This window comes from Ichthyophthirius multifiliis (genome assembly GCF_000220395.1).
Source record: "Ichthyophthirius multifiliis unplaced genomic scaffold scaff_1120509250154, whole genome shotgun sequence".
Lineage (NCBI taxonomy): Eukaryota > Ciliophora > Oligohymenophorea > Hymenostomatida > Ichthyophthirius > Ichthyophthirius multifiliis.
Genome location: NW_004087037.1, coordinates 153475 through 170607, shown reverse-complemented (window position 1 = coordinate 170607; position 17133 = coordinate 153475). Strand labels below are relative to the sequence as shown.

Below are 17133 nucleotides of genomic sequence, written 5' to 3'. Positions count from 1 at the left end.
TTTATAATAATAGTTTATATTACTTCCGAGTTAAATTTAAAAAAATTAGAAACATAACATATATGCGTGATTTTAATAATATTATTATTTATTTAAATTATTTATTAAATTCACATTAAAAATAGATAAATATAAATATAAATATAAATATAAATATAAATATAAATATAAATATAAATATAATTAATAAATATTTATTTTTATGTTGTAAATCTTCTTAATATCTTAAATAAAATATATATTTAAAAAATTTTTCTTAATAAATATATATATGATAGACGTTTTATATATATCTTTTAAAAAAAATCTAAATTTCATATATTTTTAGTTAATAATAATATAATTCTTTATTGTATTATTTTTATTAATGTATTATATTTTATTTTTTTTCAATTCTTTTTTAATTTATTTATTTATAAATATTTATTAAATTTAACCTCAAAATTTTTAATATATAATTTTTTGATTAAAATTCTTAAAATTATTTTAATTTATATATTTTTCTTATATTTTTTAATAAAAACCTTAACAAAAATTATCATTTTCATCTTATAAAAGTGATTTTTTTTAATTTCTTTATTCTAATATTTATATTTATATAATTTTTGTAAAATATAAATATTGTTATTTATTCTTTAACTTCTCTTAAGCAAATTTATATTACTCTTAATTTATAAAATTTAGGATTTTCAATTTAAATATTAGCAACATATTATCTAATTTTTTTCATTTTAAGCTTACTAAAAAGCATATCCTATTTTTGTTAACTATATTGATTTAAGATATTTAAAATAAAGCATTTTATCTTTCCGTTCTAAATCTAGTATATTTTAATATGAATTATTATTTTTTTATTTTGTTTGGCCTTTAAAAATTAAAAAAGATTACAAAAAAGATACTCGAAATTCATAAAATCAGCTCCAATATAAAAAAAAAAAAATCTGAAGAATCTGGCCTTTTTTTTTATATAAAAACTAATTATATAATAAAATTCTTTTAAACTTTCTTTAAATTATATATTTTCTTCCTTAATTCAAAACGCCTTTTAATCATCGTCTTTATAAAAATAAATAAAGCTTTTAATTACAAAAATCGCATGTTTTTAATGTTTTTTTATTAATTATATTGTTATTAAGTTTTCAATGATTGCTTAAATTTTATTAATTTCATTTCTTAAAAATAAATTTCTGAGCAAAAGAAATGAGAGTCTAATTTTAAAAATTTTAAAGGAAGTTCTTTTTTTTCTTCATATATTTTCTCTTTTAAATCTGTTTAGTCATTATTGCTAAAACATAGAATAATTTATTTATTTTTTTAATATTTTCCTCATTTAAAGATTTCCATATACCCTAACACAAATATAAATAATAATCAGAATTTTCTGAATTTAAATAATAAAAAGCCAATCAAATTCCATTTCAGAATATTATCTTTATAATTCCAATAAAGAATCTAAAAAACCATATTCCTCTATATTCATATCCTAATAACCTTAAATTTCATATATAATAATCATTATATAATAGATTTCCTTCTTAATTTTAGTCTTTTATATCTATTTATTCACAATCTCTTCATATTTATATAGCATTATTAATATTAATGTAAATATTGCTTTTATTTAGAATTTTATTATTTTTAGAAATTTCTTTTAAGATTATATAGGCTTTATTGTATTTTTAATTTAATTCTTATTTGGCACTTTTTAATACTTCTTATATTATTCTCAATTGATAAATTTTACATGTATTTTTTTTATTTGATTAAATATAAGGTATATTATAATTAAAAACATAATATACTATTATTTAAAAACAAGGTTTTTTTCCTTTTTCTTATATATTTTTTGTTAATTTTTGGTTTTTATTAAATACTGCAATGTAAAATTATGTAATTTTTTTATATATATTTGTTTTATATTAAAATTCAAATATTTTATTTTTGATTTTTAATTAATTCATATTTTAATACATTATGTTTAATATTATTTATTTCAAAACCTTCTTTTTACATTTTTTTAAATTTAAAGCATAATTTTTCTGCTAATTTAGAACTTTTTATATTTTTTTCAATACATTTTATAATAATTTTATTTAATTTAAGTTCTTTAAATCCATATTCAATAAAGCTTTAAATGCATTTGCTCATAATTCCTTATCCATTATATTCTTAACTTAACCAATATCCCAGTTCTCCTTTTTATTTTTCTAAATCTAAATTAACAAAAGATAAAGATCCAATAACTTCAAAATCATAAATGATTATATAGACAGCTTATTTTCTTAATTCATGTTATTAATTACAAAAATAAATAAAATTTATAGCATCTTGAACACTTTTATATTTATCAACCCAAACCATAGTTTCTTTAAGAAAATCTTTATTTTTTATTATTAAATCGAAAATTATTTGTGAGTATTATTAGTTAATAAGCTTAAGCTTTATTTTATCTTAGACTTGTATTTCTTCTTTTAATTCTAATATTGATTTATTTTTCTTTTCCATTATAATAATTTATTTATATTTATATATTTTTTTATAGGTTCTAAATATACATATATATATTTTAAATAATTATATATATAAATTATTCAATTTATATATTTTATTAGTATTTTAATTTTTTTAATTTTAATATTTTATATTTTATTTTTAATGTTTATATATACATATTTAAATGCATATCTTTTTGCAAAATATAATTTAATATTAAATTTTATTTTAAACATTTGATTATAATTTTTTATATTAGAAATAAATTATTACCTAATTACATTTTAAGTTCTTTACACATTCAATTATTATTTCTTATTCTATATATTTTATAATATTTATATATATTTATATATCTTATTACTATTATAATTTATTCTATCATTAAATATGATATTTATTTATCAGCGATGTAAATATATTATACAAATTAATAAAATAAAACTTAATATACTTAATTTCTTAAATAAAAACATAATTAAAATTTTAATTCATATTTTCTTATATTTATTAAATAAATTATAAATTGCTATTCTTTACTTATATAAAAATCATAGTTATTTAATTATTTTTTTTTAATTTAAGTATGTATATTTTTAAAACTTTAATATTTGGTAAAATTAAGAATTTTAGGTTTTATATAAATATTTTTAATATATAATATTTAAAATTTAAATATCAGAAATAAATTTATAGTTATTAAGCATTAGTCTAATATTTTTAATGAATTAATAAATTTTAGAAGGTAAATTTACTTTAAAAGAAATCGAGAAATTAGATGAGATTTCATTATTATTTGAAACACAAGATCCTGAGAAAGTATTATTATTTAAAATTTAAAAAATAAATATTTTTTAGGTTTTACTCGCAAATGATTTTTGGTTAAAAAATATGTAATAAGAAAACTTATTTGCCGAAAATTTAATATTCTTGATTTAAAATTCATAATAATATTAAACGAAATTATTTTCATTAATAGTAGCTGAAAAACAATTAGAAGTAAATAAAAATTAATTAATTTTTAAAAAAATGCATAAAAAAAGTTAAATTGGTTAAAATTAAATGAACAAGGACAATCTTAAATTATAAATTTTTTAATTGGTTTTATGATAAATTTAGATACTTTAAATATATAAATTAAACTGATTTTAACTAAATGTAATAGTATTATTGTTAATATATTAAAATTCGAATTTAAAAAAAAAATGAATAACTTTATAATTGATATTTGTTAAGCATCTAGAACTAATTAATATTTATGTGAAAATACATTTAATTTATTAAAAATACTTTGGTATTATTTTAAATTTAAAAAATATAATATATATCAATTATTCTCATATTCTTATTTTAGTTAATTATAAATTAAAGCTAAGAAGCATTTTTTAATTTATAATAATATTCTTTTTAATATAATACTTAACAACTTTAAGACTATATAAAAGTTAATTTTAAATATGTATTTTAATTATCTTATTATGTCCTGACTAATTTTTTAAAGTAAAAAAATATTATATCTTTATTTATATATATATTAAAATAAGATAAGAAAATTTTTTTAAAGATAGCTTAGTTTAGGCTTGTTTAGATACTTTTAGTACTTTTTTAAATTATATCCCTTAATAATTTATCATTTAAACTGATTTGATAGATTTATTATTGAGATTTATTAAAGAAAAAACATTTTTGATATAAAAAATATTGACTTGTTTAATAAAAATAGTTTAAGTTTTAGATATTAATTATAAATTATTTTACTTATTTTAGAATTTTATAGATTTTGAAGAACAAAAATATTTTATAGACAAAGAATATGAAATAGCCCTATTTTTAAATGAGTTTTTTAAAAAAGATTTAATCGCATACTAATAATAAGATTAATAATAAAATTCTATTAAATAATTATAAAAAAATATAAAGAAAGGATGTTATATTTTAATCAATTTATGTGAATTGACATAATAAGATACTATTTTACAATTATCTATCTAATCTTTTGAAAATATAATTATATAATTTGGTAAAAAAAAAAGTTTTTTTAATTTTGATTTTGCAACTGATAATATAATTAAACTTTGCTTATATAAAATAAAAGGAGAAAATTAAATTTAAACAAAGTAATTATTTCTAACTATAGCCTAATCAAATTGGATATATATTGAGAAATTTATAATCAATAAACTTTAAAAATATGTAATTATATAATTTAAATTAAATATTATTATATATATATATATTTCCTTAAATCTTATATTTATTCCATATTTTTTATATTTCTTTTTTATATATAAAGATTAATAAAACTAAATTTGATATAGAAAAATTTTAAATGATTTTTAATTAAATAACATTTACAGATTTGAGTAAAAAACTAAATATTTAAGAATAGTGTTTTAATGAATTTATTTTTAAACTTACAAATGTAATTAAAAACTTTAAAACATTAAATTTTTTATATAAAAAAAAGATTTTAATTAAAATGAATGAAGCATAAAAAGGTAAAGAATGTAAATCTATAATAATTAGTAATTTAATCAAATTATTAACATAATATAACCGGTTTCTTTCTTAAAATATACCTTTTTTACATGTAGTATTATAAAAATTATTAATATTAATCAATGACCCTTATCCTGGGATTTCTGTAAATTTATAATTATAATTTAAAAATTCAATAATATAAAAAAGGAAATATCAGTAAAATGTTTTTAAATCATTTCTTAAAAATGCTCAAATAATTTTTCGGAAGAATTTCGTATCTAATTTTTTGAAAATTACTACTATGAAAAACTAGATTTTTTATCAAATGAGGCAAAACTTAGTTTTTATCAAGCTACAGGGTATATAATTAAAAGCTAAAAAAATACTGAAGAAATTTCAAAAATAATTCATTTTTGTTTAAATAATGAACTTAATTAATGGAAAGAAATAATTGAAAACTCTCTTATTTAACCCGATTTTCTAAAATAATTAGATATTTAATTATATATAGAATATTTTATTAAATTAAATATAAGACTCTGTATGTCCTTAGAAATATATTATATATTTATTTTCGGTAAAAAGTAAATTTTTGATTTATTTTAATTTTTTCAATTTATAAAAAATTAGCTTAAATTAATATATCAATTAATGAAATGTATAAATATTTTTCGATTTAAAAAAATGAGAAAATTATAAAAGAAATATAAGAACTTTACAAAACATTTTTTTCTTTTTGTAAATATGACTAAAGTTTTTTTTTTTAATTTTAAATACTTTTAATTTAATAAACTAAATAGATTAAAATGAATTAAACATCAAATCCCTATTTTAAAATATATTTTGCCCTTTTTTTGAATTAATATAATTTCAAAATAAGAAAATATTTTCTGTTTATGCAATTTTTTTTGAAAATATGAAAGAATACACACATGATTTTATATCAATTTTTTTAAATTATGAACTAATAAATTAATAATAAGAAAACAAGCATTTTTTTAAATGTATTTTTTATTTAATAAAAACGGATTAAATATTTCAAAAAATAAATTTCGAATAATTCAATTTGATTATTTATTTAATATTACTTGGAATAAAATATAAGGAAAATAAAATTAATTTTTAAATTAGTACCATATCTATGGAGATATTATATATAATATTGGAAGTAAAAATAATATGTATTTTATATAAACTAAACAAAAAAATTATATTTTATAAATAGTTTTTTAATTATAATAGTAATTTTTAAGTATATTTTTATAATTAATATTTTCCATAAATAATATTTTGCTTTTTCGAAGAAATAATAAAAAATGGAAACCAAGATAATTACGATATTTAAATAAAGCTTATATAATTATTATTAAAAAACAAAGAATAATTTTCTTAAATAAAAATAATGTTAAATAGTATAATTCAATAATTTTTTAAAAATATCGAAATAACTCATCTTGATATTCTGACTTAAAACTTAATCATATAAAGTCAGTAATAATAAGAAAGTGATTTTAAAGTAAATAAAAATAAAAATAAAATAATAATAATAATAATAAAAAAAAAAGTTAATTTTTAATGAATATTTGTTAAGTTTGAAACATTATAAATGAAAAACATATTTATAATAATAATAAAATAAGAGATAAAAAAAAAAAAATCAAAGGAAAATATTGCTATAATATTTAACAAATATTTAATAAGTTTGAAATATTAAAAATAAAAATATTTATAAAAGTTTTTATAATTATAAAAATATATAAATAATTATATGTAAAAATAATCAAAACAATACATCGAAAGAATTAATTTCAAGATTATGAATAGCCGCATATTTAGTCAATTCATTTAAAATGCATTCAAAATTGACATTTTATTTCATTTTTCCTAAAATTTTGTTTGAACAAACAAATTCCACAAGTTATCTATCTTGATTAAGTTTAATATCGATTTCGGAAAAAAACTATTTCATTTCATGTTAATCGCAATATGTTTAATCTTTTTTTATTGATTTCATAAATAATTTAAGTAAGTTTTGCTTTTTTTCTTCGAATTATCTTTTAAATCTTTCATAACGAACATATTCATAAATTTGTTTGTATTATAATTAATCCTTTTTGTTCTCGTTATGTAAAGGATTATTTCTCATTAAGTATTATCCTAAATATATACAAGGATTAAATCTGTCTCTGGCTTCTTCTGGTTTTTCATGATGTGACTCAATTTATCGACTTAGATTTTCAAGTCCTTCAAGTAAAACAGGAAATAATCTTTCGATTAAATAAAGGTCAAAATTTTCCGTTTTACCAGCTATTTAAATTTCTTATTTTTTAAATATTTCAAGCGCAACTTAAAAATTAATGCTTTATATATCGTCTGCAAAATTATCTTGATTATTTTCCATTTTTTTTTATGTAACTTTTTTATTTTTTTTTATTTATTATATTTTAATATATATTAAAAATATATTTTTAGAAAATTTTTAATAAAATATATTATTGATTGTTATTAACTTTTTTATATAATAAATTAAAAATATTTGATATGAAATAATTTATATTTATATTAAAAAATATAATTTTTTTTCTTAATAAAATGACTACTTTACAATATAAGGTTGTTTTAATAACCTATAATGGAATTAAATAGCTTTCATACAAACAGATTTCTAAAAAATCAGAAATAGATAAAACAAAGAGAAAAATGAAGGTCATTTAGAAAAATTCATAGTAATTTTCATATATATAATAAATACATTATTTTAATATTAAAAATTGTTTAAATTATTACTAATTACTAAAGATTTTAGTCATTTTTAATTTGATAAATATCTAATTATTTAAATATATCAAATATGTATATTTTTTTAAAAAAAATTAGAAATTAATTGAATATACTTCAAAAACTAATAAATCACTCTAGAAATAAAATAATTCTGCTTTTTAAATTATCAAAAGTTACATAAAGATCGCCAAAAATAGATAAACAATGAAAGATATAGAAGAAAATTATAATAATAAGAATGAAAATTTTAATTTCAAGCAAAAGTATCTAAGAACTTTTTCTAAATTATATTATTTAAGCCAAATATTTATTTACATAAAGAAATCGAAAATATAAAGGACCTTTAATTATTGTATTTGAGGGCAATAATATATGACATTAAATATAATTAGAAACTCAGTATAATTAAAATTAGCAGAAATAGTAAATATTTTTGAAAATATATCATATTTTTTACTATAAGTAATTTCACTTGATTGTAAAAGATCAAGATAAATAAAATTAAAAACTTGTTTTATAAATAATTGTATAAAGTTAAATTAGATAATTTTAGCTTAAACCTTTTTATATAAATAATATCATATTATAGTTATTCTCTTTGAAATCTAGAATTTTTTGTTTTGTTTATAAAATTTTTATAATTGTATTTTTTTATTCAAATAAGCGTTTTAAAAAAAATGTAATAAATATACAAAATATTTAATTTTTTCTTTTATTTTTTTAAAATAATTGAATACAAATTATTATAATTATTAAACATAGGATTTATTATAATTTATGATATAATTATGAATCTATTACTTTAAAATAATCTACATATAACATTGTCTTTATATATATTTAATAGAATAATATATAAATTATATTTGTCTTATCCATTTTAAATATCAATGTCATCTAAATAAACAAAAATATTAATTTTTTTACTTCTTATAAGCGAAATTCATAAGGTAGCTTAAATCACTGTTTTCACCAGAATCTAAACTCCTTAAATACAATTTATGATTTTTTTAATTAAATATAAATGATTATATTTATATATACTAATATCGATTTTAATTGAAGTTAAATTTACTAAAAAAGCTAAAAGTTATGAAAACTTATATTAAAATAAATCATTAATATTTTAAGGACTTTAAATATAAATAAAAATTAAATTAATTTATTTTATGGAAAATAAACACTTAAAAGTTTTAATAAATATTATTTTATTAAAAAAGTTTAAATCCTATTTATTTATTATGAATGTATAAAGTTATTTTTTTTAAAACAAAAAAAATTAATTAAATTGCAATTTCTGTAAATATATTGTTTTTTAATTTTTAAATCACTTAAAATGGTTTTGTATATAAATTTCGATTCGTATAATATTATTCATCACTTTATCAAAAAAATTACATTATTAAAAGTAATAAAATTGTAATAAAAATAAATAAATTCAGAATAAGATTAAATTTAATTAAAATATAATTTATTATTTATATATATTATAACATTTAATTTAATTAAATTAATTTATATTATATATTATTTTATAAAAATAAATTAATAAAATATATTCTTATATTAATTTTATTTGATGTAAATTTATATTTAACTTAGTTAATTATTTAAATTTATTGCTTATAATGTTTCTGTAACTATTTATTATCTAATATATCTAGCTTTTGTAATAATTATATTATTAATTAATCTATTTATTTATAATACCTGAATATTTAATATTTAACTAATATTTTATTTGATCAAATTTATAATATAATATTTTTTCATTTCTACTTTTCTAAATTTATTTTGAATATATATTATTTTTTAACTATTAACTTTCAAAAATTATCTTGATTTTCGTATATTTAACCTTAATTTATTTATTTTTTCTAAAAAAATTATTTAAAAAGTTGATATCTTAAAATAAATAAGGACTATATAAATATTAATTTTCATGAATTTTTATTTTATTTTTAATATAATATTACAAAAATAATATTTTTATATATTAATTAGTGCATTTTGTTATCAATAAGTAAAACACAAATTCAATAATATTATATAGATAATTTATTAAGTTGAATTTACTATTCAATTAATATATTATCTTTTATAAATTAATTATTTAATAAATTACTTTCTTTTTAAAATTTATAAAAATAAAAATTTGCATTTTTTTTCGTTGAATAAAAATAGAAATATAAATTTTAAATTAATTTTCAGTTTTAATTATTTTAATTTATATAAAAAATATTATATTATTAACAAATAATATAAATATTTTTATTTTATTTGTAAATTTTTTATAATACTTTATCTTTCATGTTATTTTATTTTTGAAATTTTTAAATAAACATTATTTTAATGTAAACTAATAGAAATTTAAATAAATAAAATTTTTAAAATTTAAACTTACTTTTTAAAAAATATAATTATAATTTAATAATATTTATTTGGATGAATGATTGAATAATTAATTATATTTTATGTAAACGAATTAAAATATTTATAAAATATTTAAAAAGAGATTTAAATATAAAATTTTGTTGTTATTAATTAATTTATAAAACAAAAAATTTTAAAAATTAAAAAATAATAATAATAATATAAAAAAATAAACAAAACAAAAAAATATGTCACATATTTTCAAAAAAAAGAATCTTTAAAAAAACAAAAATTATAACCCTAATTAATATAACGCTTTTTCTTCCAGTAATATTGAATAACTATAAGACATTGGGACACCCTAAAGGCTCCCGAACTATTTCACAAACTTATGTATGCTTTCATCAAACAACCTAGTTTAGAAAAATAAATAAATAGATTACTTAAGGTAAAATAAAAAAAAATATATATATTAATTTTTTAAGATTCAATCAATAAAATTTCGATTCTTAATAATAGGCTTATTGCAAATACTAATACTCTAATAATTAATTTAATAATAGTATCTAAAAAGACTTTTTTAATTAATAAATATTTAATAAGACTCCTTTTACAAAAGAAAAAAAAAATTCTAATAGAGACTTCTAATCTATTGAATAAAAGTAAAAAAAAAGTTATATTCAATTTTATTTTAATTTTTTTAAAAAAATAAGAATTCCTGATTATAATTTGGATTATGAAAATAATTAATTTGATAATAAAAATGTAATGGATTTTAATTTAGAAGATATAATAAACCAAGTAAATATAAACAATGTCGAATTCGAAAACCATAACCATAACGAAGAATGCTAGGAGAACATAAACCCTAACATTCAAAAATAACCAATTAATCAGAATAAATAAAAAAATAGAAAGAGTTTAAATTTATAATAATATAATAAAAAAAAAGAAGACATAGATGATTAACTTAAGAAAGAACCTGAATAAAATTAAAATAATAAAATAATAGAAAAAAAAATTCCAGTAATAAAAGAAATCTAAGAAAAAACTGAAGAAAATTAAAGATCTTGTAATTGTAGAAATAGTAAATGTCTAAAAAGATATTGTGATTGCTTTGCTGTAGGTGAATACTGTACAAGTGAATGTAAATGTGATGATTGCCATAACATTTTGAATTTCGAAGAAGAAAGGTAAAAAGCTATACTTAAAAAAAGAAAAGAATTAAAAATGCATTTTAACCAGTAATTATTAATAATACCCATATAAAAGGCTGTAATTGTAAAAATTCCCATTGTTAGAAAAAATACTGTGTTTGTCATTAGAATGGGGTTATGTGTTCAAAACTATGTTAATGTACTGAATGTGAAAATAAAGAAGGGTTTAATTAAAAAGATAAAGATGAATCTGAAAATTCTATAGAAAACTTTTCTGATATTAATAATATAGAATAAACTGAAAAAAAATAGCTTTTTAATGAATTTGATTTAAGTAACACTTAAAAAAAGTAAATGAAAAAAAAAAAAATCAAAATGAATTGTAAAGATTTGTAGAAAGTTGAAAAATTATATATTTAATGATTATTTTAGTTATACATAAATATTTTAAATATAAAATTATTACTAATATATATATATTTGTTTAATTTTTTATAAAATTTATATATAATTGTAGTATATAATATTTTGGTTTATTAAAAATTACATTAATTATATTATTTGTAACAAATAAATTAATATATAATATAATAAATAATTAAAATATATATTATTAATAATATTTATATATATGTAGTATGTAGTTATTTATGTCTAAATAAAGAAATATATAAAATAAAAAATAATATTATATTTATTTAAATAAATTAATAATCGTTATATAATTAAAATAAATATAAATATTTATAGATATATTTATATATTTTTATTTTATATATAAAATATTATTACTTTAAATTATTTATTTTTATATATATATATAAATATAATAACATATAAATATATATTTTAATTAATTATTTTTATATGATATTATAAATTTAATTAATTAATTAATTTAATTTATAAATTAAATATAATTATAATAGAAAATCAAAAAATATTAATGTTAGACTAATAATAAACATAATAATTAATCACAAATAAATATTTATTAGATGAATCTGTATATAAAAATATTTAAAAAAGATTAGAAAAATATCGTATAAATTCTTCAAATGTAGTCAACTTAGTCTAAAAAATATATAAGTTATTAGAAAATTAATTAAACGTTATAATTCAAAATAGCTTCGAATAATAAATAAATGAATAAAGCTTATTTTATTTATTCTACAAAGCTTATAATGAACTTTATAAAGACCAAAAAAATATCTAACAATATTTTTACGAAAAAACAAATGAGTATGTTTAAAAGCTAAACGAAAAAATCGATAAATTTCAATATGTTCAATTTGAATTAGTAAAAAAATCTATTGATAAATTTCTTGAATCAGAGAAATAACTATAAAACGCCTAAAAAAATTACAAAAAACAAGCCAAAGAGGTTTCAAATTTAATCGATTATTGCTAAGACAGTCTTACCGATCCAAATCTAGTTTACAATGTAAAAGAGAAATAAGCTCGATGGGAAAAAGTTTAAAAATGCTATCATATTTTGAAAGAAAAAGAAAATAATTATTTTACATTAGGAGAATTCGCTGAAACTAACAAAAAAGCACTTGGAATTAATATAAAAGATTTTTTAGAAAAAAACTAAGATCTATTACTTGGAATTATTATGAAATTTATCGATTTTATTATTTAACATGTATAGGCTTATTCTACTTATTTTATGGCATAAGCTTAGTTTTTAGAAGAAAAGAAAAATGAGTATTTTGATTTCAAAATTCCAAAATTTCTGCCTAATCCGGAGTTTTTTTAATATAAAATTCTTAAAGTAAATTAGAATTGTAAAAAACAATATATTTAAGTGTTTATAATTTTTTAATTTAACTTTTATTTAAAATAAATTATTTAGAAATATTTCCGAATTTTCTATATAAAACTATTCCCATAAATGAATAATAATAAATGATTGATTTTTCTTAATATTGCATTATATATATATAAGATGTATTTATTTTATAAAATATAAAAAATAAATATAATTAAAAAAGGCATAAAAACAATCTAATTATAGATAAAACTAGTTATAATCAATTATAAAATTTTTAATTTAATTTAAAGACAGTTACGAGTAAACGTAAAAAAATATGAGTGATGTAATTTCTAAAATTGATAATAAGGTATATGATGAAATCGAAATATTTATGGGGAATATAGCAGTACAAAAATTTAAATTTTTGATAGAAACTATCTAATAAATTATATAAATCATTTTAAATTAAAATCAAGTTTTAGAAAATTAAATTAGAAGAATATAAATTCATTTAGAAACAATAAAAAACAATCATTAATAAGTTTTTTCTGCTTTAGAAAAATCTATAGAAGATCACAATAATATAAGTAATGAATACTAATAGTTTTTGAATTAAATGCAGTAATATAGATATTAATAATATCAATGTTTAAATAAATCCCCTAACTTAATTACATAATCAATAAAAATAAACCAGCCAAATAATTTATAAATGATTACGCAGAAAATGGACTAATCAGTTAAACAATTATAAGAATGTATTGTTTATATATTATCAGAATTTGATAAAATAAGTAAATAAAAAAGAAAATATATATATATATCTTTCTAATAAAAAAAAAGATAAGAAAGAATGGTGTGGAATAAATTGCTGTTTAACAAAAATAATAAACTAAATGTAATAAATATCTCTTCAAGCTGTAAATAATATATTCGAGTATAGCAAGCATTAAGAATCGGTTAGTTAAAATGAATATATTTCAAATAAAAGAATCATCTAATAGTACGTTTAAAATTTATGTTAAAGCGATGTCCATTATTAAGTTTTATATAAAGAAAGTATAACCAATATTGAAGAACTTTTTTAAACTTAATTTTAATATACTCATTTCTTTGATCATTAATAATATTCTTACTTACAAAAAAAGTTCAATTTTGAAGATGAAGATTAGTAAGTTAACAGTTATGTAAGCTTTATAAATGATGAGCAATATATAGAAGAAGAAAAAACTAACAAATATTATATTGAATAAGAATCTTTTATAAAAAATAGTATGATAAAAGACGAATAGAATAAAAGTAATATCATAATTCCTAAAGAAAAATTGACTGACTTTAAATCTATGATAGAAATGCCGAATTCTAAAGTGAAAAACTTTATAGAATATGAAGAATTTCTAAAAGAAAGAACTACATGGGGGGAGGGAGAAATCTTAAAGCATCATTTTTCATGCGCTTTTGTATAAAATATCAATTTATAAGGAAGAATATTTATTACTAATAAAAGGCTGATTTTTTAAAGCTATTTTAATAGCAATAATTTATTTTTTAGTGAAACGATTTTGGAAATTCCGAAAAATGATATTTAAATTATTAAGAAAAAAAAAAATATTTTTTATATTGATAATGTAATTTAAATTGATACTGTTAAAGGGTCTTTAGTTTTTACTTCTTTTATTTATAGGGATGATGCTTATAATTCTATTCTTAAAACTTTTAATTTATAAATTATTAATAATGAGGAATGTAGATTGAAAAAAGAATAAGGGATTTAATAAAATGAATTTTAACCTATTATAGAATGTAAATAAAAGAAATAATATTTAAAATAAAATTAAAGTAATTTATATTTTTTATATAAATAAATATTTCTATAATTTATTTTTATTTAAAAATATAATATTTTATTAATTTTTTTTCCTTTATTTATATAATAAATAATATATTAAATAAAAGTATGCATATATATTTTTTATTTATTTTAATTTTATTTTTTTATTTATTTAGATGAAATTAAATAAAGATAATTTAATATTGAAAATATTCTTAACTAAAATGGAAATTTTAAATATATTTTATTAAAAGAAAACTTAACAGGTAATGGTGTCACCATAAGTGATATTTATTAAGCTTTCTTTGATGATACTGTATATTAACATGCTTCAAATAATAATATTTATAAAAACTTTTAAGAGTATTAATTAAAAGAAAAACTAAAATAACAAGATATATCTTTTTAAAATTGGTTGCCATCCCCACCGAAATATTTCACGTAAATAATTTTTTATAAATGAATATATATTAATAAAAAATATATTTATATATAAGTATATATAATTATAAATATATATATTCATATATAATAATTTATTTTATATATATTATATATAGAAATTAAAATTACATTAAAACCGAAGAAAACGATGATGATTTAATATAAAATTGGGTTTATTTAAGTTAAAGAGAAGTTTCCTATGTAATAAACAAAATTAATTTTGTTTTTTATATTCCTTTTATGAATGTTAAATGTCAAGCAACGGAAAAACAGCAAATTTTTTATATAGATAAAAGTTAAATAGTAGTCGAATCAGAAATAAGATATTAAGGAGTATTTAAATCGTAATCATTCTATTTAATAGTAAGAAAAGAGTTCACATAAATAGACCCTCAAACAATTAAATATTTAGTTTAAAAAGACATTATATATTAATTAATTAAAACTATTTTTTTTATAAAAAAAAGTTATTAATAGACATAAGATTTTTATAACAAAGTTTTCTTAACAGAAACATAGAGAACTTTCTCCAAAAAAGCTCTTAATAATAATCTTAAATAATATTTGACTCCTACCAACAAAGACTTAGTCAATTTTTATTAGAAAAACAATAAAAAATTTAAATTTAATAATAAATGGCCCAAACTGGTAATTAAGAAGAATTACAAAAAATGAAAATCGAACAAAGATAACAAGCTATCTATTAAAGAATGGAAAACCTAGAGAAATTCAAATACTGTGTAATTGACCATAACTTTAATTTTGAAAATTAAGAAATTGATTGTAGAGTACTTTTTTCTTTATTATGGAGCGACAAAAGACCTTACTAAGGTCACAATGATTTCATAGAATACATCAAAAAAGGACTTTTTACAGATTTTGATTATACTGCGACTCCTTTCGAACCTCCCATACCCGAATATTTTACAGATTTAAACTAAACAGAATTTAATATACTAAACTTTTGTGAAACAAGTGAAAGGACTTTAGCTTTTATACACCCTCTCCCGAAATCAAACATTCCTTTAATGCCTAAATAAGCCAATATAAAAGAAGTTATTAAAGTTTCTTTTATATCTAATAATACAATTATTTTAAATAATGAAGTCTATACAAGTGGAGTTCCTAAAGGAGAAACATTTTTGGTGAGAATAAGATAAATATTTTAGTAAATAGATGCTTTTAATATTTCTTTAAAATAATATACTTATGTACATTTTATAGAAAATACATGGGTTTCTGGGTAAATATAAACTAGTACAATTGACATTTAATAAAAAGATGCTAAAGAAAAAATACTGCCAGTATATATAAAAGTATTTAATGATTATATGAAAAATAAAATAATTAATATTGGCAATATTAATAATAATGTAGATGAAAATGATGCAAAAAGTTAATTATCTCCGTGTAATAATATGTATTATAATATTTATAAAATCGAAAAAATTAAAAGTTAGATTATTTAAGATATTGATTAGGATTTTGATGAAGACAATAAAAATACTAATAATAATAATGTAGTCACTAAAAGAAGGACTTTTAACCTTAATAGTAATGAGTAAGGTTTGAGTTAGATAGGAGATATTTAAATTAAAAAAGATGTTTAAAAATTAGAAAAATAAATTAAAATTATGATTGTATTTTTTGCAATAATTTATATTACGACTTTGGCCATTATTTTCTTGAAATGAAAATAAAAATATATATGTTATTTATTTATATTTAATAAATTTTATATTTTTACATAAAAAATAAATTAATAAAAATTTTATTAAATCGTTAAAATAATGGTTCTTAAGGAAAATTAAAAT

The 17133-nt window shown here is 15.5% G+C and overlaps 3 protein-coding genes across 3 annotated transcripts, besides 17 other annotated features; 1 reads left to right on the top strand and 2 right to left on the bottom strand. All coding sequences in view use genetic code 6, as the record gives it.

The window, feature by feature from the left end:
* Positions 1-125: 125 nt before the first annotated feature.
* Positions 126-194: a microsatellite.
* A 146-nt stretch (positions 195-340) lies between these two features.
* Positions 341-399: a microsatellite.
* A 1490-nt stretch (positions 400-1889) lies between these two features.
* On the bottom strand, positions 1890-2423 carry IMG5_051700 (ribosomal protein-serine acetyltransferase, putative; the record flags this gene model as incomplete). The annotated part of the gene is made up of 1 exon (XM_004037430.1): positions 1890-2423. A coding segment is annotated over one exon (495 nt), but the record flags the coding sequence as incomplete, so codon positions are not given.
* Positions 2424-2602: 179 nt separating this feature from the next.
* Positions 2603-2654: a microsatellite.
* Positions 2624-2667: a microsatellite.
* A 142-nt stretch (positions 2668-2809) lies between these two features.
* Positions 2810-2849: a microsatellite.
* Positions 2850-6189: 3340 nt separating this feature from the next.
* Positions 6190-6231: a microsatellite.
* Positions 6229-6266: a microsatellite.
* Positions 6267-6492: 226 nt separating this feature from the next.
* Positions 6493-6527: a microsatellite.
* Positions 6494-6532: a microsatellite.
* Positions 6533-9198: 2666 nt separating this feature from the next.
* Positions 9199-9268: a microsatellite.
* Positions 9199-9293: a microsatellite.
* A 2560-nt stretch (positions 9294-11853) lies between these two features.
* Positions 11854-11906: a microsatellite.
* Positions 11855-11893: a microsatellite.
* Positions 11907-12157: 251 nt separating the features above from the next.
* Positions 12158-12211: a microsatellite.
* Positions 12212-13895: 1684 nt separating this feature from the next.
* Positions 13896-14600, bottom strand: IMG5_051690 (hypothetical protein). The gene has a single exon (XM_004037429.1). It carries the CDS (start codon positions 14487-14489, stop codon positions 14025-14027), a length of 465 nt encoding a protein of 154 aa, XP_004037477.1. The 5' UTR covers positions 14490-14600; the 3' UTR covers positions 13896-14024.
* A 284-nt stretch (positions 14601-14884) lies between these two features.
* Positions 14885-14963: a microsatellite.
* A 392-nt stretch (positions 14964-15355) lies between these two features.
* Positions 15356-15434: a microsatellite.
* Positions 15357-15434: a microsatellite.
* Positions 15435-15954: 520 nt separating this feature from the next.
* On the top strand, positions 15955-16586 carry IMG5_051680 (hypothetical protein; the record flags this gene model as incomplete). The annotated part of the gene is made up of 2 exons (XM_004037428.1): positions 15955-16487; positions 16544-16586. 2 exons carry the CDS (start codon positions 15955-15957, stop codon positions 16584-16586), a joined length of 576 nt encoding a protein of 191 aa, XP_004037476.1.
* Between the last annotated feature and the right edge of the window lie 547 nt (positions 16587-17133).